The sequence below is a fragment of the Strongylocentrotus purpuratus genome, unplaced genomic scaffold (assembly GCF_000002235.5).
Source record: "Strongylocentrotus purpuratus isolate Spur 01 unplaced genomic scaffold, Spur_5.0 spur5_scaffold_6, whole genome shotgun sequence".
In the NCBI taxonomy this organism is placed as follows: domain Eukaryota; kingdom Metazoa; phylum Echinodermata; class Echinoidea; order Camarodonta; family Strongylocentrotidae; genus Strongylocentrotus; species Strongylocentrotus purpuratus.
Window position 1 is genome coordinate 4346808 of NW_022145612.1, and position 21758 is coordinate 4368565.

General features: G+C 37.0%; 2 protein-coding genes across 3 annotated transcripts; one reads left to right on the forward strand and one right to left on the reverse strand.

Moving 5' to 3' along the window:
• Positions 1–4555: 4555 nt before the first annotated feature.
• LOC105443737 lies at positions 4556–8296 on the reverse strand. Its single transcript, XM_011677290.2, has 3 exons — positions 8283–8296; positions 6548–7852; positions 4556–6380 (listed from the first exon to the last, which is right to left on the reverse strand). Exons 1-3 carry the CDS (start codon positions 8294–8296, stop codon positions 4556–4558), a joined length of 3144 nt encoding a protein of 1047 aa, XP_011675592.2.
• A 2583-nt stretch (positions 8297–10879) lies between these two features.
• Positions 10880–21349, forward strand: LOC579894 (DAZ-associated protein 2). Of its 2 annotated transcripts, none has more exons than XM_003726107.3 (4): positions 10880–11074; positions 14975–15198; positions 15891–16007; positions 18287–21349. In XM_003726107.3, exons 1-4 carry the CDS (start codon positions 11065–11067, stop codon positions 18413–18415), a joined length of 480 nt encoding a protein of 159 aa, XP_003726155.1. In that variant the 5' UTR covers positions 10880–11064; the 3' UTR covers positions 18416–21349. The 2 variants fall into 2 exon arrangements, with proteins under 2 accessions (XP_003726155.1, XP_011673611.1); XM_011675309.2 differs by lacking the exon at positions 10880–11074 and adding an exon at positions 13628–13759.
• Positions 21350–21758: the final 409 nt, after the last annotated feature.

Genomic DNA, 21758 nt, shown 5'->3' on the forward strand with positions numbered 1-21758 from the left:
ATTAGTGTTTTGAAAAACATAAATTTATCAACAGGAAAAATACAAGAAGTGATCATGACGACCATGATACAATAGAGCAAGATGAATGGACACATCCAAATATACTTTGGTGAGATTATTATGAAGTATTACAAAAAAAAGGCTAATAAATAGGCCTGGATTTCTTACTACTAAACCAGTGAGCCAATTTTGTTAAGTTTTCTTCAAACACGTGTGCAGTGTGACGTCTTTATTTCAAAGTCATGCAAGTCTGATCTACATTTATGTTAAAAGCCAGTGATTTTGAAATAAGGTTAAAATCCTGCCAAATGACATTTATTTTATTTTTAAAAAATATCATTATTTCGAGTACCTTCAATCCAGAGAGTACACACATTGGGCAGGTTCTAGGGGTCAATTACAGTAAAAATTTGATAAATGATGGTTTGAAGGCATATTTTTCTTGAAAGACAAGGAGCTTATTTGATTGTTAAGTTTGTACTATGAATTGGAAACAAGTTCGTCAAGTGGGATGAGGAAAATTATTTAAAAATAGTATTCATAACCACTCCAGGATAACCCTTGGAAAAAGGTGTGTACATCATGTATATGGTAGCATTTCTCCCGTGGCTTCTTATACTGATATAAATCTGTTGGGGCCTAAAATCCCTCCTACACATACACACTCGCCCACACATATAAAAATCAATGTTTACTTAACATCCTTTCGGGTCCTACTTCCCAAGGGCCTTTGAAGCGCTATGTCACTTTAGATCTCAAGGAAAATCTAAATCCGTAGCAAGTATAATATTAGCAATGAATTCTTGGGCTAAAACAGTAAAAACGTAATTTTAAAAAGAAAGTAGGGCAAAATAGACCTAATTATAGTTATACATCTACTGTAGATCGAGACAAGAGAATGACAAAAATATGTATATATATATATATATATATAGTCTTTTTGAGAAATATTTTTCACATATCGATTCTGAACATTTTGCTATGTAAGTATGCAACCAATTATCCGACAAGATGACCACATATTTTTCAATTAATCTCAAAAGCTGTTCTTCCCTTTTTCTTTCTAATGACAAATGAACCTTGTATTGCTATTACATGTAACAGGCGATGATACTTGAAACAAGTGAACTCAAAACTGACCAAACATCATGCAGTTACAATGTACATTTATAAGTTATCTTATAGAATCTCTGGCTCAATGTCCTACAACTAATCCTTTCTATCGTAGTAAAGTTTTTAAAAAAATATATAAAAAAAAAAAGTTAGATTTGCAAGCAATACAACGGAACAATGGATGTTTGTAAATATTCAAACTTTATGGAGCTTCATCTATAAGAAACAATATGTTTAATAGGATATAATTTTGGTCCCCTTGCATGTACAGTTGTTGGTTGTTATTGTCATGTTGCTTAATTGATTGTTATTCCCACTAAAAACTGTGGACGAATCTGAGTGTAATGGCACAGAACTATAGTAGCTATGGATGACCAGAAAATACCAGTTTCCCGGCAATATATTTTCATGGGATTAGGGTATCATTATTTTCATCAATAGAGGAACTCGTCAGAAAAATGGCACAGCAATGGCGTCTTAATGTAATCAATTTCTTAGGCATTGGACTCCATTGACAATGGAGTAGACACAATGGACGGAACAGTTTATGATGATTTGATGATGAAAGGGAGGACGACATGACAAGAAGAGAGTAACGAGTAGGAAGAGAGAGAACTTTAGAAATACCAACAGTGATATTGACAGCAGATGGCAGCATATAAGAACAAGCTCTTGTAGACTTGGATGACGACATTTTGGTAACTGGGATCTCATCAGTTATACTCAATAATATTTTATTTTTTTGTAAACATGACATAACAACTATGTGACGAGTTCTGCTTTATCCTGATATTTCCAACCCATATAAGATGAGGTGGTAGACTGAGATATTTTAGATAAAACGCTTTGAGCATGTTTATGTAAAGGCGCTATATAAATATCAATATTTATGTATGTATGTAAAACACATCTACTAAACACCCTTCGTTTCTTCCTAAAGCACTTGCAACTAAATTGGTGCCTATTTTTATGTTCTTTAAACATGCTAGCAAGGAAAAGATTATGATTACTGGGCATCCTAGTATACATCTTTACATCTAGCTTTAACTTACGCCCTGGAGAGGCCAGAATGAACGCTACCAGTAAAAAAAAAATCTCACAATGTATTCTGGATGAACATGAGATACGTTGTCATTACAAAAAGAACATTGTTGAATTAAGTTAAAATCGAAAGGTTGTCTATGTCTTTTTTCTCTTCTGCTTTCCTGTTTTTCACTTTTCTTTTTTCCTTTTTCAAGAGATCGGTGACACGAATCAAGAAGACGCAGAAATAAATCATCATAATTATCACTATCTTTTTTTTTTTTTTGGGGGGGGGGGTTAAATGAAAAGAGAAATGATAAACTTGTAATCATAAATACACGCAAGGGGCATAAAAAGTAGACTCAATATAGATCATGCACTACTACAAAGGGAAATGTATGCCTGAATGAACAAAGAACTGTAAAAAAGACGACATCTGTAATCACAGAGAGTAACGGAGGAATGGAAGGATACAGGATCTCATTCTTAGTGATTCTTGAATAAAAAACAGAAAAATAACTTCTTTGTCAAAAAAGCGAGCTCTGAAAACAAACAACAAATATAAAATTCAATGCAAGCAATTGTTTCTACCTCATATGCTACCATCATCATAACAGATAATGCAGATTTCAAGAAAATGGTAAGGTTGGTGGAGAGAAAGATATCAACATAATATAATTAGACACTATACAAGCAGAGAAGTAGAAAAAGAACAACAGACTGCCATGTGTAGGCAGAAGCTTTCTGTCACAGAAAGCTGCAAATTTCACCCCAAAATTGAAATACATGTGGCATTGATAACCCATAATGTGCTACTGTAACAACTGTAGAGGGAGAGAACCTTAATCAAGCGTTATTCACCCTGACATGGAATGCTTCTTCACTACACGAGATAGCTTTGAACGTTCAACTTGGCGCCATAAAAACATGGAAGTAAAAATGAAGAGTAAAGAGGATCTGTAGATGAAGATTGTGTACATGGAACTTGATGGATCATACCATCATACGGCCCACACTGTCTTGAATGTCTGAGTGTACATTTTAAGCAACTGAACAACAAAGCCCTCTGCATCTGGTAGTGTCCGTGTCAGATGGTCCAGGGAAGATAGCAGGGATAGTTAGATAAGCTGCCAGAATTGTCAGGAAAAAATAGAGAGATGCTTAAAACCAGTAGGTGCTAAGGATGCCGAGTCGATCTCTCTACATCAATTATCAGATGCAAGTGAAGTGGAATATGACACAATTTCCTACTTTCAAATGCTTAATGTCAAGAGAGCCAAGATGTTCTTTTCTAATGAGCAAATCTAGGGTGACACTATTCGAAGATATCTCAATTCCAAGAATGGAGTTAATATTAGTATGTGTTGCAATCGGAGTGAACATGATGCTGAAAAGGGAACTTGAGATACCAGTGAAGAGGACCTACTCATAGTATGACAGTACTGGGTTTCATTATGAGATGAGATATCAAGGTTTCAGACTTTTGTTAGCAATCGTTTGGCAGTAATTCATGATGGATCCACGCCACACCATGTTATGTATGTTGAGTCATCACTGAATCCTACTGATATTTGATTAAAGCCCCACTAATTCTTCTAGCTACCTCTCAATGCCTAAGCGGTGCACGTTGGTCCCCCATGTTCCCTTTTTGTTATATTAATTAAGAGCTGAGTTTGTGAGATAGCCACCTGTCAGTGACCACGCAGGATGGTTGGTCTGATCCCCCCTGGCCGAACTAGTACAGACGGGCTTTAAGAGGAACGGAATTGAAGAAGTTTTTTTTAATCGAAAACATGGAAGGAAGGTCCTGATTTCCTTCAAGCAATGAAGAATGACTTGCAAGGAGGGCTGCCACACAAGCTGGATATACAATATCTAGAAGTGAAAAAGGCAAGCAAAGCAGCCCAAGTAGCCAGCCAAGGGGAAGCTTCTAACACTATTATGAGGTGAATTGAATTATCATGATCTACACATCTGATGTTCCTGATTTAGATGAATGCATATTCCCTGTTTGATAAAAAGCCTAAGGGATTTTATTGTGCCCGAATTTCATACACAACTTCTAACCCCTGTCATCCCTATTTAATGGGGAAAAAAATCTACATATTTTGGACAAGTCTTTTTAAACTTAAACTACAGAATGCACATATTTTCAAAATCATTATATTTCACTTTTAGCAATGTAGTATAAACGACAATCCAGCCCCCCCCCCCCACACACACACACTCTCACACACACTTGGTACTTGGTTGGGTAATCCCTTTGGCAGCTCACTCAGGAAGCTATACTGGGATGGTAGGTGAGGCAAGTGACTACAAGGAGTGTCATGAATTGCTGGAATGGTGTGTGGACAAAGCACTTGTCAATTTACAGTAAAATATGCTAAGTCCAGTGCAAGTAAAAACCAAGCTATTAAGCTTATATGATGTGAGAACCAATGGGGGGCTGCATCGTTCTGATGGAGGGTAGAGCAGCCTCCTGGAAGTTGGTTATTCCTGTTGCATTGACTGCAGAGCCTGGCAGATGGTTCCAGATCCTTATTGCTCTTGGGTAGTATGAGAACTTGAAGGAGTCGATAGTTGCAACAGGAATTACATACTTCAGGTTGTGGTCATGTCTTCCGAAGTATGTAGCGGGGATAACAATAGTTGGTGCAGGTATGGAGACAAGTCGGTGATGGATCTTGTAGAGAAGGGTGCATTGGTCGAGGATTCGACGTGTGTGAAGCGTGTCCCACCCTAGAGCTGCCACAAGAGCTGATGGTGATGTGGTGTATCTGTAGTCACGGTACACAAAGCGAGCCGCTGTTCTTTGTACTTGCTCTAGCATTTTTGTGACCGTGACGCTGTGTGGGTTCCAAGCCTCCGAGGCATACTCCAATTGGGGGCGCACTAAGGCTGTGTAGGCCCTGGACTTTACATCCCTGGTACAGGGTGAGAGAGTCCTGCGAAGAAGACCTAGAGTACGGCTTGCTTTATGCCGGATGGTTTGGCAGTGCTTGTTCCAACGGAGATCAGCAGCAACCGTTACTCCAAGGTACTTGTACTCTTTCACTCTCGGAATCAGTCCATTTGACAGGTGGTATTCTCGGATGCTGGGAGTACGCTTCCGTGTGATGGTGAGGATAGCGCACTTTTTCACGTTGAAGTCCATCATCCAGTTTGAAGACCACCTGGACAGCTGTTGGAGATCGTCCTTTAGGATTTGATGGTCCTCAGGGCATCGAATCTCACGATAGAGGGTGCTGTCATCTGCGAAGAGACGCATTGTGGACTGGATGTTGTCTTGGATATCGTTGATATACAACAGGAAGAGGGTAGGGCCGATGACGGATCCCTGGGGGACTCCAGATGTTACATCCCTCCATGTTGATTTGGATCCATCAACTACAACTGCCTGCTGTCTATCAGTGAGGAGAGACATTATCCACTGGAGTGAGTCACCACTTATTCCATAGTACTGAAGTTTGGTTGACAGGAGAAGGTGTGGTACTCGATCAAACGCCTTCTTGAAGTCCAAGAAGATTATATCAGCTTGGCTACGCTGCTGTAGGATGGAGGACCAGTCGTGGACGGCTGTTGTCAATTGAGTGGTTGTTGACAACCCTCGTCGGAAGCCATGCTGTGCATCAGTGAGGATATTATTCACTGCAACATGCTTCGACACATGGCTCAGGATGATGTGTTCCATGACTTTGCAGCAAACGCAGGTAAGTGAGATCGGTCTGTAGTTGGAGGGGTCACACTTTTCTCCCGACTTGTGAATAGGGGTAACCAGTGCTTGTTTCCATTGGGCTGGAACGATGCCACTGTTGTAGCTTTGTTGAAACAGGAAGGACAGTGGAGAAGCAATCTCGCGAGCTACCAACTTTAGGAGCTTGGGTGGAAGTTCATCAGGTCCGCTGGCCTTTGAAGGGTCCAGTTGTTGGAGGCGTTTCTCGACACCAGTCCTGTGAACATGCAGGTGACCAATAGTTGGAAAAGGAGAAGGTCCTTTCTGTACAAGAGGTTGGAGCTGGTGAGGAGTGAAGACAGACTGGAAGTAGTCGTTCAGTGTCTCTGCCTTGTCTAATGCTGAGGCGCATAGTTTAGATGGAGTACGCAAGGTAGGAATACCAATGTTTTCAGAACGACATGTCTTGATGTAAGACCAGAAAGACTTTGGGTTGTCCTTAAGGCTTGCCCCAGTGATGTTGTTGACGTACTCACAACGTGCTCTGTGCACATTCTTGGCAACTTGGTTCCTGAATATTATTGTCGGTAGGCTGTCCAAGCTGTGGAGCAAGACTGGCTGTGTGCCTTCTTGAATAGGCTATCTCTCTTCCTCATCTGGCGTTTCAAAGGAGGAGTAATCCAAGGAAGATGTTTCCTTCCTTTGCTCATTTTGGAAGGAATAAGCTCAGACAAACACCTGTTCAAGAAGTTGACAATGATAGACCAGTTTGTCTCCACTGATCTTCTTTCTGGATCTGATTGGAGGAATTCCGTCGCAAATTCGGCTGCTGCATCTCTCAGTTGCTGTTCGTCAGCTTTGTGGAACTGGTAGATCTTCCTCAGGGGCTTGACAGAGATCTTTGGATTTGCAGCAAGAGTAAAAGTGACGATGTTGTGGTCTGATATCCCAGACTTTACGCACACATTCTCAACCAGGGCGGGATTTGACGTCACAACTAGATCCAGGATGTTGTTGGATGAAGGTCGGGTGACTTCCCTGACTGTTTGAGACAAGGAGTTGTGCAAAAGGATATCCAACAGCTTCTGGTGACAAGTAGAAGTGGCTGGATTTGTAGTCGACTGGTCATCCCAGTTGATGTCTGGGTGATTAAAGTCGCCGGCTATCAAGATGTTAGGGTGGCTGCGCCGGTGCCTTGTCATAATCTTGGACAATGACTGGTGCAAGCCTTCAAGACCTTGTTGTCTGTTGTTGGGGGGGCAGTAGTAGCTACCAATATACAGTGGCTTGGCATTTGCAAGTTGCACGTTGCACCACTGTATCTCACAGTCTGAGTCAAACTCTGGACATTCAGTGACAATTAGCGTGTCGATGATTGCTATGAAAACACCACCTCCATGGATGTTTCTGTCCTTACGGTAGATGGAGTAATTGCTTGGGAAGATCGAGTATGATGATAAGCTGTCATCCAGTTTTGATTCACAACCAAAAACAAAATCAGGAGTGTGGTGAGCAATAGCTGCATGGAAGCTTGATTTTTTAGCATTCCCCTTAAGACCATTGCAGTTTACAACCATCACTTTAAATGCCTTTTTGCGATTTCTTGATGGAGGGTGAAATCGTGGTTGACGACATCCCCCAGGGCTCGATGTAGGCGTAGAGGTTAGAGGGTTGATGGAGGGAAGGATTTCTTCATTACTGGAGTCGTGGTGAAGGGGTGAGAAACGATTGGTCTGTGAGAGGTTAAGACCTTGCAGCGAGCTGCTTGACCCTATGTTGGTAGAGGAACACTGGCAGCACACCCAAGCGAAGCTCCTGGACTTCTTCGTCAAGATATCATAGGAGTCTGGGGAGATACCGACACATGAGATGTGGCACCAGCAGTCGCAGTGATCGCATAAGAGAGCAGGGTCGTTGTCTCTCACTTCATCCCCACAGATGGCACATGGAAATGTCTCAGGAGCACTAGTTGATGGACCAGGGTTGGTTTCAACTTGTCCGCTGAGGAGAAGTAGGATGGTTAGGTGGCTCAAAGAAGTCGACCTGAAGTCAAGTGGACAAAGCTTTGTATTTCGATTCCACTTATTACAGGATGATGTAAAAAGTAACAGTTTGCAGTTATCAATATCTGCAGTGTAAGTACGCCTTCTAGTAGGCTGGTGTAGTGATCTTGGTTCACACAGCGTTGCGTGTAGATCGAAGAAGGGTAAAGAAGCTGATCTATGGTCTGCAATCTGCGTGTACAGGTTTCCACTCTTCAATAGTTTAAGTGCACACACTATTGAGAGTATTGCTAGAAGGAGTGGATGTGATCTAGAAGAAGAGGGTGGTAAGAAGTAATTCTTCATGATGGCGTTTGCAAGTCGAACGGTGATGAATACCGGTGATTAAATTTGGCAGGACAGTATTCAATATTCAATACGTATTCAGAACAAACAAAGGGAAGTCAGAAAAGCTCAGCAGTCTCACTCACTCAGCTACACCCATTTTATGTAGGTTAGCTATTAGTAGTAGTAGACCGTAAGCTAAATCATCTGGTAAATGATTTAAATCCCAGTGAGTAATTGCTTCTATATCATAAGAATAATATAAGCATAATTCAGTCAGAAAATATACATTACAGTTATTGTTGCCTGTAGTGTAGGTATGAAGAAGGCTGGGCAAAATAAGCAAACTCAGGATCCTCCATATGGGACTACAGGTGTGTGTTCAAATTCCTTGGCAGAAAATGGCTGTAAAACTATCACAATATTCTACCTCCAGAAGGTATCAAAGAACAAAATAATCATATCAAAAGCTTGAAGATATGTTCAAAAAGCAAAATCAGGTAAATAAAATACACGATCTGCAGTTAAAAGTGTAAGATTAAGTGGATTTTATATCACAAAACCAGACCATGTCTGCTCCCTGTAGCCATCATCGAACACCAATAACACACAAATACAACAACAACAAAAAACCTATTTTGAAATTAGTCAATGGGATGTTAAGTTAAAGGGATAGTTGAGTTCTGGTTCAATGGTTATTGCTCTTATTCTTATCTATGACATTTCTAGTGCCCTTTTAGAACCTAAAATTGCTATGAAGGTAATTTTAGATCCCAAAATGTGTGAAATTTAGCCAATACGAGCATACCAATTCAGCTCCCCTTAAAAAAAAACACGGTGACCGTTAATTAATAATTTGATTAAAAATAACAAAACATGGGCCGGCTGGTTGTGCGTAATATAATCAACACGAAAATGCCAACAAAAAAATCCCAAATCGACATTGCTGAAATACGACGTAAAAGGTGTTATTTCTTTTTTTTTTCAACGGTTTTTTTCAAATTTTTCAAAAAATCTAATATTTGTGGTGGTACACAAGTATTAGAAATCGCTATATTTCAACCGTCTCTGAACCAATTTTGATCAAACAAAGATGATTTTGTCATTTAAATATTATGTTCTTTCAGATTTGACACTCAGTTTTTCATTATCTCACAAAAAAGTTATTTTGTGTAGCGCCCTCTGCAACAGAATTCAACTATCCCTTAAGTGATCCTTTGAGTTTGAGTTTGAGTTTGAGTTTTAGTTTGAGTTTATTAACAACAAAAATAATAACAATCAAAACATAATTTATCAAGCATGATTACATAAAATATAACAATATAACACAAGATCGATAACATAACACATGAATAATATAAATATTGTTTTACAAAGTATGTCGTATATAAATGGAATAAAATAGTATGTGTACACTTTTGTTGTTAAAGGGGGTACCAGAAGTTAGCACAAGTGCCAGTCGAGTCTGGTTCCCTGTCTTTGGCAAGAATTTTAAAACTATTTTTTTTTTTACTATACTACATTATATACATGTAACATAAACTATATAAGTAAACAAAGAAATAGAATAGTCATTTAGAAATATTCCTTACTTAATATACATGGAGGTCAAACGTGTGTCGACTTCTGTATCAATACCAAACATACAGTAAAAAATAAAAAATATATCATTATCTAGTGATATTTTTAGAAATTCTCTAATCTGAGATTTCTTTTTGCCATTTTAAGAAGTCTTAACTTTTGTTTAACTCAAAGTATTTAGATGTTTCGTTTTATCCTGAGATATTCGAGTTCAAATAAACCCAAAACTTTCTCAATGAGGAATGTATTATTATTAAAGACAACTCAGGAGACAACAATCTCAAATAGAAGAGGACCAAAAATCAAAGATCTGGAAGATTTTTTTTCTTCATGGATGATGATTTAGATGACTCAAGTCCATCGACCGAATCTGTACCCTATATAATAAATAATTACAAAAATTTAAAAAATGGAAAGACAATTCTTTTTGTGATGTCTCAACCTGCTATCATCATATTAAAAGTTTCAATATGACGTTGTATAATATCTATTATGCCCATGCAATGAGAATAAACATTGATACCTTATGGACTGGTATGGAATAAAGCATAGGAGAAACATGGTAGCCCAATCATCTAATGGCTGCCCTTTGCCAGCTCAAGTCTACTGTAAACCAAAAACGTTTGCATGTGTTCCCTTGTTTAAGCTCTGAAGTCCTTGCCAGCCATCTTCAAGATGAATACTGAATATTACCACACACGAAAAAACAGTCACAAATTTGGAAAGCGTAGCGGTGCAGTGGTTTGTGTTGGATTATCATATTCAATTGTTTTTTTTTAATGATCTAGGAAAAAAGACAGATGAAAGTAAAATGCAAACAAGTCTGAAATTGTTGATGTAGAATTATCACTTGTGGCATTCGTTCTATTCCTTGGTTCTAACATGGAGTTACTAAAGGTAGTACGTAGCTTACTCCGTGGTTCTAAGTATATAGGTATATAGGGAGTTGGAATTTCAACTCCCTGTTCTAACCATGGTATCTTTATCTCTGACGTCTGACACCAGGCTTATTTGCATACTATTCAAGGTATTGGCGTCATACACGCATTGAGACCTGTGTAAATACAATTATGTAACTCTTTTTTCCTCCCTCTCTCACCACCGATCAATAATGCATTTCAATTGAGATACCGCTTACTATACGAAGTGGACTCTGTACTGATCTTACCAGTAGGCCTATTGGACCATTATATGCAAATGCTGGCACAGTATATTATCATTTGTAGTTATCCATTTACAGAAGGCAGTCATTTTGTTGTCAAACATCACACCCTATCTTGCTTGGATAAGCATTATACTAGTTATAGCTGTTTCGTTGTAGCTTGATTTTAGAGAGAAAATTCAACCATGTCGCAAGGTAAATATTGGAAAGTTACTGATATATATATATTTCTGTGTGTATGTACATGATGTACGACACAATAGTTGTATGCTTGATGGTGCTCTATGTGATTGTTGTTGGTCATATGTTCATAAATATTTAGATATCAAATTACTATTGAGGTGAGTTAGGAATGAAACGAAGTATGAAATAATCGTTTTCGAAGGACATCAACGTTGTTGTTCCATATACGACCTTCGCTTGAATGCGTATACCCGCACAGATTTGGATGTTTTGAAAAACATGCATATAATCGAGAGCTAGCATGAGTGATTTTTGCATAATAGAAATGGCCTTTGGCGTTTCATGTCTGTAAAATCGTAAGGGTTAGTTATAATTTAATCTTCCAAAATTGCTCGTGACATGTCCTATATTATACATAAGGGGTTATTAGTTTTGTCTAACGAAATCGTAGTGAAGACGTTAATTATATCACACTGATGGACAGTATATATATTTTTTTTTATATATGTATGTTTAAAATATGATATAAAAATAAATAAATCAAATCAAATCAAATCAAATACACAGGACGTCTAAATTGTCTGAACAGCAGGGGCCTACCATCAAAATTTCACTCATAAAACATTGTGCAAAAATGATGGGAAATAAAAAGGACACCGTCTGTATCAGAAATGTGGAGAAAGGCAGGTTGAATATGAATGTTCTCCTTGTTTTATTTTAGTTTTCCAGATGTATATTTTAAAAATATGGAAATTGTGCACACTCGTTAAAGTTTTCTACGGAACGGGGAGTATATTATATAGATTATGGGCGATGTTGTTATACCGCCCTCCCTCACACGCACAATATTACGTGTGAAACTGGTCAAAAATGTAATTTAGTAGGGATACTAATAAACAAAAATTATAGATACATCGTATAAGATCTACATAATATACCTTCTGTACTATAGCGTGATTCACATGGCCACGAAACACAAGAATGCTGGGCGGTGGTCAAATATTTTGGTCTTTATTATATTATGAAATACCTTGGACAATTACTTTCAGTTAAACTTCCTGATACAATGATACAATAAATTAATGAGGAATACAATTTGAAGAATAACTAGTCATGCCAAGCTGTATATTCTGCACATTTTAAAAGATTGACAGAGTGGGACATTACCTAACTTTTTGGACGTTTAACACAAGTCATGATTAAACTTTTTTGAGAAAAATCGAACAAAAACAAAATTGCGGTCGATATACAAATGGAGTAGAATCCTTCCTGATAAGTAATAATACATGATTGTGTGTTTTGTTTAGATAATGGAGTCACGGACACACTTTTAAAATCTCATATAGTTTGCATGCACAAACCCTGGTCTCGGTCGTGTGAGTAACAGTCTGTACAGTAAGACTATAGGCTGACAACACACTACATACATGTAAGGACTGTTTTAGTTGACTGACACACCCAGACTATAGAAAGTGCATGCAAAATAGCTACACCCCTCCCCCCCCCCCCCCCCCCCGTCCTCGGTCAAATCTCATCCAACACCTTTGTTAATTTTTAAGATAATAGACGTTTAGTAAGCTAAAATAGCAACATTGCTTTTTTGTCGATGTTATTTACCTTTTGATTTGTTGAGGTTTTTTTAATAATATACTATGCTCCTATTGTGTTTTGTTTATTTCGTGATAATAACAATATTTCTAATTTTGTCGGCTGTGTAACTTGCTGCGAGGACAGTATTGTTTTTAAAGAATTTTCCTTTGTTATATGTTGAGGTTTGGTTCCTGGTTTAGCGTATCTTGATTACTTTCGCTTTGTTTTGTTTGTTTGCTTTCGGATGAGAATCTAGCTTTGTCAGGATTTGGATTTTAATTTTAATTTTAATTATGTAAATCCCCTCAGGTTCCCACAACTGCCCTTATTAATCGATTTTATAAAAGCTATTGTTTTTTCAATTTTTCAATGTTTAAAACAAGAAAGAAAGAAATGACGGTCTCACAGGAAGGCCTATACTGCCGAGCGCACTTTGAACAACGAAAATACATTAATTTTTATAACTCCTTTTCATTCACAGATCGAGTTTGACATTCATGTAAGACATTCATGACAATAAATAAAGGTCCCCCCCCCCCCCCCCTTTCCATGATCCGCCTCTGTTTTTGACCGCTGATTTCTCCGATTGTCTTTGCCTTTCTTTTTAGTGGTGGTGACTAAACAACCTGCTGCCAATGAAGTTATCTGGAAAAATTTCGATTTCTGTGATGTTAGTGACGTCATTTAGCACATTGTACCTTGCACTAAATTTAGAACATTCCGTCAGTACTGTAATGTAGTCTTATTTTCCAAACCTCTATCGATAGCGTTAACACAAATGAAAGGAATTATTTATGCTTGATAAATAAATTTGAGTATACATACATTGTAAAGAGAGGAGAACTATCTTTACAAAGAAAAACAAAATATAATGATGAAAATAATCGACATCGAGAGAAAAATTAATAAAGTCTTATTCCCATGGTATGGTTCTAAAACTACGATACCATTTCATGTAAACAAAAGGTGGATCCCTATCTTCGATCGTACGTGTGCATAAAAAGGCTACGCGCTGTGTATGCAAGATCAGATCACGGCGACTTTCCCACTTTTCTCTAATTATAAAGCATTTAGTGTTGATAGCAATAATGCCTTTCGGGAAGAAGAGTAAGTAACCAATGTGTTTGATAACTGACATTTTCTGGCGTCAATTTGACATATTTGAGAGATTCATGGGAGAAAACGATGCGATGATGATGTTTCTATTTTATACGGTTTACCGAGGCCTAACTTACCTAATCCTGTCATATAATTTATTTCTAATGTGTGAGAGTACGCTGTGCAATGTCTAGCTACATGTACGTACCTGCGCGGTGTGTGGGTGAATTTGTGATGTGTGATTATTTTGTACTCGGACGCTATGGTTGTGAATGAATTTGATCCTAATATACTCTGTCGTTGTTGTAATAAGGATCATCTTCAATGAATATGGGGCCCGTTCCTAGAAACCGTCAGTCTAACTTCTTGACTATCCCATTGAAACGTGTGTTATAGAATTAATACGCGTTTCAATGGGATAGTCGAGAAGTTAGACTTATGACGGTTTCTAAGAACGGGCCCCTGGTAGATTGGTACCAGATGTTCCAAACATGGCGAATTGACAAATGAAATTGTACTTTGATTAACATTGAGATATGAGACAACTAGTTGATGCATGTTCTTGATAAGAAGTAGCAATAGATCTACAGTAAATACTCATTGGTCCATATTCCAATAATTCATTTTTTTTAAAACCTGATCAGGGGAAAAATCACGTTAAGCAAATGTGATTTATCCCAGATTTACATGTATCAGACGTACTTCCTTCGCACTTCGTTAAACCAGATTTTAAATGAAAGCCTAAACCCACTCCAGCAAAGAATAGTCATACTCGTAGAGAGTCAATGCTAATGTGTATTGACTTCTAGCACTGCACTACGTGTTAATAGCCAGGATAGTAATGCAGCTATATGTGCCTAAACCCAGTATCGGGATGTAAATCTTCAAGGTATATATGAACCATTGTGTTAGTATATCGCACCTATCATTCTGAAAATGATTTTGTTGAATTATTCATGAAGATGTAGAATGATTGAGACCTGTCCTTTTCTTCTTCTTCTTCTTCCAGTATAGTACAGTCCGCCGTTGGCGTATTATCGTACCTTGTGTTTGTCAAGTGCCGAGTGTACAGTGCAAGTAAAAAGGCTCTACAAGAATTTTGGGTGATAAATGTTGGCTTCTAGTTGTGAGTTTGTGATATGTCTAAAATAAGCACCATAATCCTGATGGCATAACATTGACCATTCTGATTATTACTGTTCTCTTTTTTCTTTCTTTCTTCAGAAAAGGATGGCAAGAAGCCCTACCCCGTCCAGCAGGCTGCGTACCCCACACAGCAAGCAGCTTACCCACAGGGGGCGGCCTATCCTGCCCAGCAGCCCTACAACCCTCAGATAGCTCCAGTTAATCAGCAGCACATGTATTCTGCCCCACCTCCAGGTGCTGGCGGATATGCTGGAGCCCCTCCCCCATATTCTGCAGCAGGAGCACCTCCCCCAGCAGCACAGGTAAGTTCTCCAAATGACTCATATGAGATGTTTACAAGTCTCCTTTGATGGAGTCTAAAGCTTAATTCAGGGTAATAATACATGGCAAATCATATTAACATTTTGTCACAGCAAAATAAAATAGTTTTACATGAATATACATGTAAAATGCTAGTCGAGATTAACGTAAAGAACAGCTGAATGTTCAGTTTACATTTATATCCAGCAAAGGCTCAGAAGTTTAGGCCTACCCTATGATCATTGTGTTAATATGATGGTGTTGCATATCAAGTCTGTCACATTATTGAAATTTGTCACACAATATGCAGTAAATCATTTGAAAGTCCAGGGCCCTCAATTATAAAGAATTGCGCTTGATCCAAATGAATCACAAGTCCTCAAGTAATTTGTAATTTGACAGTTTCCTATATCTTAAGTACATACCGGTAGTTGCGATCGATTATACTCAATATTAGTTTGCAGGTTTACTGACATGTTCAAATTTTATGCTTACTTTTTAATAAAACGTTGTTCTAAGCAAGCCAAAAGCTTGCCCAAGACTTGCCCTACATAGCAACAAGTAATCTAGCCCTTGGGAAAGAAACATCCATAAATTGTTATATATTGGTAAAGCGGTCTATATATTTGTTCAAATTACTTTTTGACCATTTTATATACATGTATTTGTGTATTCTTCCTTTTATTAACTGCAGGCTGGTTACCCACAAGCCCCTGTCTACTATCAACCACCCCAACCACAGACGGTAGTAGTCAATGGCGGATATGATGCTGGTGCAAGATTTAACTCAAGAAATCCTCCTTCGATTCCAGTGAGTTGATTTGCCATCTTTTTTATTGGTTTGTTTTGTTTTGTTTGTTGTTGTTGTTGTCAATTTTAACTTTTACCATACTGTGCAAGCTCATGTAATTTTTAAAACAGGCCTTAACTGGTCATTTATTGAAATGCAATGTACAGTATGTTTACACTACCCAAAGATACTGATACTGAGCCTCCAATGACCCCATATGACCCTGTTTTATATGCACATTAATATGGTACAGTGTTAAAAGGTACCAATTTAGATATCTAGTATCTACATGTACAATACCAGTATATAAAAGGACAAACTATTATTATTATTATTATTATATATGTTTTGGTCTGGTTACAATGCTTCCCGTGTCCTTGAGTTAATAATTTACGTACATGTTTACACTGCTTTTGGTGTGAACATGATAAGAGGAGGAAGTACATGTATATCAAATTGTGAATAGTAATGAAGGTGCTTGAACATGTACAATGTGGTTACAGAAGTCAAGTTTAAAAGTTATTTAATTCTCCAAGGTGTAATTTTTCAGTATCTGATGTTCTTATGAGATAAAATTTTACAAAGTATGAACAGAGTTTTACTTGTTCAGTTCAATTCTGCTTTTGGTATTAATTGCTCAAAAGTTTTGTCAGGAGTAGAGCTAATAAATACCTATTAGCCCTTGGAAAGTTGACATTCATCAACTTTTTAGCTACACATAGTGTTCAACTACATACAGTAGACAGTTGTGCACACAGTTTCATAAGGCTGATACATGTACATTTAATGTTTTGTGTGCTGTTGACAAGGAAGGAATTTGATTTGCAATCTGCAATCTTTTGTTACAAATATGCCTTTAATTTGTTTAAAAAAAAAAAAAAATGATTTAAAATGTTAATCCTGGTATTTTAAACTTAGACAATTTTAAGTTACCGGTAAGGTGATTTAAATTTACATGTAGGTAACTTAAGTAATTTAGGCATACATGTTTTTTTGAATAACTCAAAATCGTACTTGCTCAAACTTCCTCGTACAGTATTCCATATGGAATTCCTTATATTACGTGTCCATTCCATGCTTGTAAGGGTATACCTGTTTAAAAAAGTGTTGGTTTCAGTTTACTCAGGGCTGTCAACCCTCCCGCATTTGGAGGGAGTCTCACGCCACCACGCCTTCCTCCCGCTCTCCCACCAATGATGTTGAATCTCCCGGTTTATGAAAAAACCCCCCCCCCCCCCCCCCCCCTCCCCTCCCGCCGCTTATTAAGCAGCTGGCTGAGTCGTTGCGAAATTCCAAAAAAAAAAAAATTTCCCTCCAAGCAGTTGACAGTCCTGGTTTACTTCATATGCTTTATAGCCAACAGACTGTATTTCATGTATTTCATTGCTGTATGCACAGGAGTAGTTATTACAGGAATGTGTGAAAAAGACATTAATATTTTCATCTGTCTAGAAGACAGTTATGAAAATTGTTTAAAATATACCATTCATCAATCATAGTTTTCTCTTGATGCGAGCGGCTCTATGTTGTTTACGACTTACGAGCTTCGAATATTACCTTTATAAGGATATATTGGGCTTTAAATACACTCTTATTAAAAATTAAAATGACTTGGTCTTGTTGGTTAGACAAGCTAATGCACATGTACATGTACAGTGTATACACTTGCATATAATAGGGTGACTTGGGTTCTGTACATGCTGTTTTATGTTATCCTTTATTTCTTTCATATTAGCTTAATCATTAACCTATAGTTTGATTGTATACTTACATAAAAGCTACAATGTATACAGATTTTAGTCTTTTTTTAGGTGTTGGTACATATTAAAAAGAAAGTTACTAGGAGAACAAACTCATGCAGGGGGTGGGGGGGGGGGGGTGAAAGACAAGGACCTTGGGTGAATTTTTTTTAAAGAGGGGAGGTTTTTTTTAAACCAAACTTTCCAAACTATTTGCCAAATCATTTAAAAGCAGGCAAGGGTTTAGAACTGTTGTTTACTTGTAAAAAGTCTTCATAATTGTGTTAACACTATCACAGAGGTGCAAATACAAGGGGGTGTCGTCACCCTCAACAATTAAAAAAAGGACAATTCTACTGTAGCAACCATCCTGTCATTTTTGATACTTTACTACACTCTCATCAACTGTTTCCTAAAAAAGGGTAATTCTAAACTCTGTACTGTAAAAATCAGCACTCAATTTTAAAAAGGGATTAAAATGAAAACTAAATTAAAATAAAAGTCTATTTGAGATGCATTGTCAATGAAGGTTAAAGCGTCTTCCTTTTCTTCCCATTACAGCCTCCTCCACCAGGTTGTGCCCCCAATGCTGCCCAGATGGCCTCCGGAACCGGGCAGAATGTCGTCATGGGTCAAAAACCATCCAACTGGGTCACAGGAGGATCAGATGGGGGCTACACATTGTGGTAAATGTCATGTAATCAGCTCACTATTGTCACCTAACGTTATCACAGGATGATGGACTGCACTGAGTTAATGCACAGGAATATGATACGGATATGATTTACATGTACATATTTTAAAGCATGGATACATTGTGTGAATATCTTTTTTAAAAGGGTACATCTCTTAGATTAACACTGGAGCCTTGTCTTATGAATCATAATAATGTAATAAGAAATGTGTTATGTTTATGCAAATCTACATTTTTGTTGTAATGGATTGATGATTTGTAAGACAAGGCTATGTTTCTTGTGCTTGAATTCTGTAAATATTATATATACAGTGTATAAATGATTATAACAACCGTATCCTTATTTTATATGTATTTGCCTTCAATACTTCTTTGAAAGACATGTAATATGAGATCAGCCTTTATGTGATTTGATACAATTCACTGGTTGAGAATAGAAAAGTCTGCATGTCAAAGTAGGTTTGTCATATTTGTAGAATTAGATATTCTTAAGTCCATGAATTTTTCACACCAACATATTGAAACACATTTTTGCTCGTACCATATTAAATTCAACTATAGATGATGTTTCTTTTTTATACACCTTTGAAATTTCTGCCTGTTGATAAATATTTCTTTAAAAAACACCTACCAGGTAATTACTTGCATTTGTAGTTACATGTATTGAATACTTGCTTTAGAGGAATGTGTATTCATGGCTATGTGGGCCAGTGGTGTGTTTACAATACAAAATGGACAACTTGTACTTTGGTCATTCAAATTCTGTGTAAACATCATCACAATGGAAGTGCACTGATGCAGAAATAGCAGCGACATGCAAGTACGCGCTAATGGTAATTGGATGATTGGATAAAAGCTATATCCATCTACCCGTACATGTACATGTACGTATGCCTGCCTACATAGCAGTGCTTATGCAGTGCATTGGACCTCGATCATAATTCTTGATTAAGATAATGGCTTTGAAACATGTTGTCTGTTGTAATATCAGTCTACCGGGTAATGCACCTGCATGTAGATTTTCATACAGATCCACTTGAGGTTAGCTTTTATTGGTTTCTAAAATAAAGAGGGGGGGGGGGGGACCCAGCTTTTTGAATTGTTAATTGCATGTGAAATATTTCTTTGAATTTCTTTACTCTTAAAATATCATAATGTAAAATGTAAAGTAGACAACTCTTGATGTGCAGATTTTAATTTCTTCTATATAGTACTACATTGATATATTGTATTTCAATTTCTATATTTCCCATCCATGGTAGAGGATACTGTTTTGGGAGTGATATTTTTATGCTTGAAAGAGTATCATCAGTTTAAATACAATGTGGGTTAATCTCTTGCATTTTGTACATGTTTATGTACTTTTTACAGTATGATTAAATTACTATCATTTACCCTATATGTATTTCACGCTGATATTTATGTACATTCCTGTTTTTGTGTCGGGCAAAATATTTTATTTCTTCAGATTGTGAAATTTGATACAAAACTACGTAGAATTTAATTTTTTTCTTCACTTTTTCACACGTTTTAACAGAAAAAGTATATTTTAAATGTTTATTTACATGTATTGTATGTTTATGTAATGGTACATGTACCTGTACTCTATGTACATTTGATAAAATTTAGATATTCTGTGATGATTATTGCATACTGTGCATGAAACTACATGTATGAAGTACAAATTATTCAACTCCTTACCTGATTGTGCTTTAAATGGTCACCAGGTACCCAATACTTTGATGACAAATTCTGATTACATGCTGCTGTGGTGTCTTACAATGTATGTGACAGACAGATTATGTCAGTTTGGCATATTGTCAAAGTGGCAGGAAATTGAATTTGCAGGAACCATGAACCCTAACAAACTTTCAAAATCTGGATGCCTTAAACAACAAGAAAAAGATATTGCAAAACTCTGTGAAATGTTTCACTACTTTTGAAAGGAGAGTTGTCTGTATCTATAAAAAGTTATGATCACATTGGGTTTCCTAATTATTGAGACACACATCTCGTTTGGACCGAAAATCAGTCTATTCAGTTGTACAAATTTCTTGGCGGAGTGTCAAAAGAAAAATTATGTTAAAAAAAAACCTCCTCCAAACATACAGATTTTTCTGTCTAAATTGAAAAATACTTCTGTATATCCTTGAGTAATCATTTTCAGATTACAAAATTCATCATTGTAACATTCACAAATTTCAGGAAGTGATGGAGAAGCCTATTGTTATTGGTTGATTTTTTCAAAATTCTTTGTGATCATTTTTAAAGATGTTGTGCATTCTCTATTATTATGCTATATTTGACCTCATTTTGTCAACCTTGCAGCAAGATGCTTGTTGTGCAGTGATTATATAAGCTAGTCAATTATTAATGAGGGGAGCATTTCCACCAATGTCAATTGGAGACATGTATTTAAACACTTGTTTGCAGCATGCATGAACTCATTTAAGGAAATGAGGTCACAGGTATAAATTTAACAGATTAAGAGTAGTCACAAGATTAAAAATTCATTAGGAACCTGATGGGTGTTTTGGATAGCGTAAGAGTCTACTGACATTTGACAAATCAATCAACAACACATATTTTGGTTATATGAGGTTAGTTAGAGTGCAATTTTTGAAAACTTTTTTATAGAGCAAAATAAATGAACAAAAGGTGTCTTTCCTTAATGGGTGCTTTTTGATAAATGTAAAATAGATTCAAACTTTTTCTGTTCACCTGGATACATATTTAGCATTTTGTCTAAATGATATATATATTGTACTAATGTTTAACCAACATGTATTAAAGTGTACTATACTACACATGGCTGGTATATAGGGTGAAGCATATAATACTTTAAAATAGGGAAGAACAATCACGGTTTCTTGTAATTGTGTGATAGTCTAAATGTGATGAATAATAAATGGTTTTTTATACACTATGAATTACGTTTCCTGTATCTAATTTTAGAAGGTAATTTCTTGTTAACTGTGGGTGAGTCATTCGAGCACGGCAAAGAGTTGTGTCAAGCACACCAGACAAAGAGTAAGAGAGAGAGAGAGAGGAGGTGAGAGAGAGCATGATAAAAAGAAAGCAAGATAGAAGAGAGAGAGAGGGATGGGGTGGGAGCCAGTAAATGGAATAGAGGGGAGTGAGGCATGTTTGTGTCTCTGTCTGGTGAAAATGAAGTTAATACAGATGGATAAAGTGAAAGTGAAAAAAAAATATCCATGCCGTAGCATTAACTCCGTTTCATTGAAGGTCAGCCATGCATCAGGTTTTTTGTCAACTCTGTTCGTTGCAACGGCAGGCAGCCAGTAAAAACGAACTCGTTTGATCAAATTATAGCAATGC

Excerpts from the sequence above, each read along its gene's own strand:
- LOC105443737 (XM_011677290.2), bottom strand. Across the intron at positions 6,381-6,547 it reads ATTGTCAACTTCTTGAACAG|GAACCAAGTTGCCAAGAATG; the intron begins GTGTTTGTCTGA and ends AATAATATTCAG.
- LOC579894 (XM_011675309.2), top strand. Across the intron at positions 15,199-15,890 it reads CACCTCCCCCAGCAGCACAG|GCTGGTTACCCACAAGCCCC; the intron begins GTAAGTTCTCCA and ends TATTAACTGCAG. Across the intron at positions 16,008-18,286 it reads GAAATCCTCCTTCGATTCCA|CCTCCTCCACCAGGTTGTGC; the intron begins GTGAGTTGATTT and ends TTCCCATTACAG.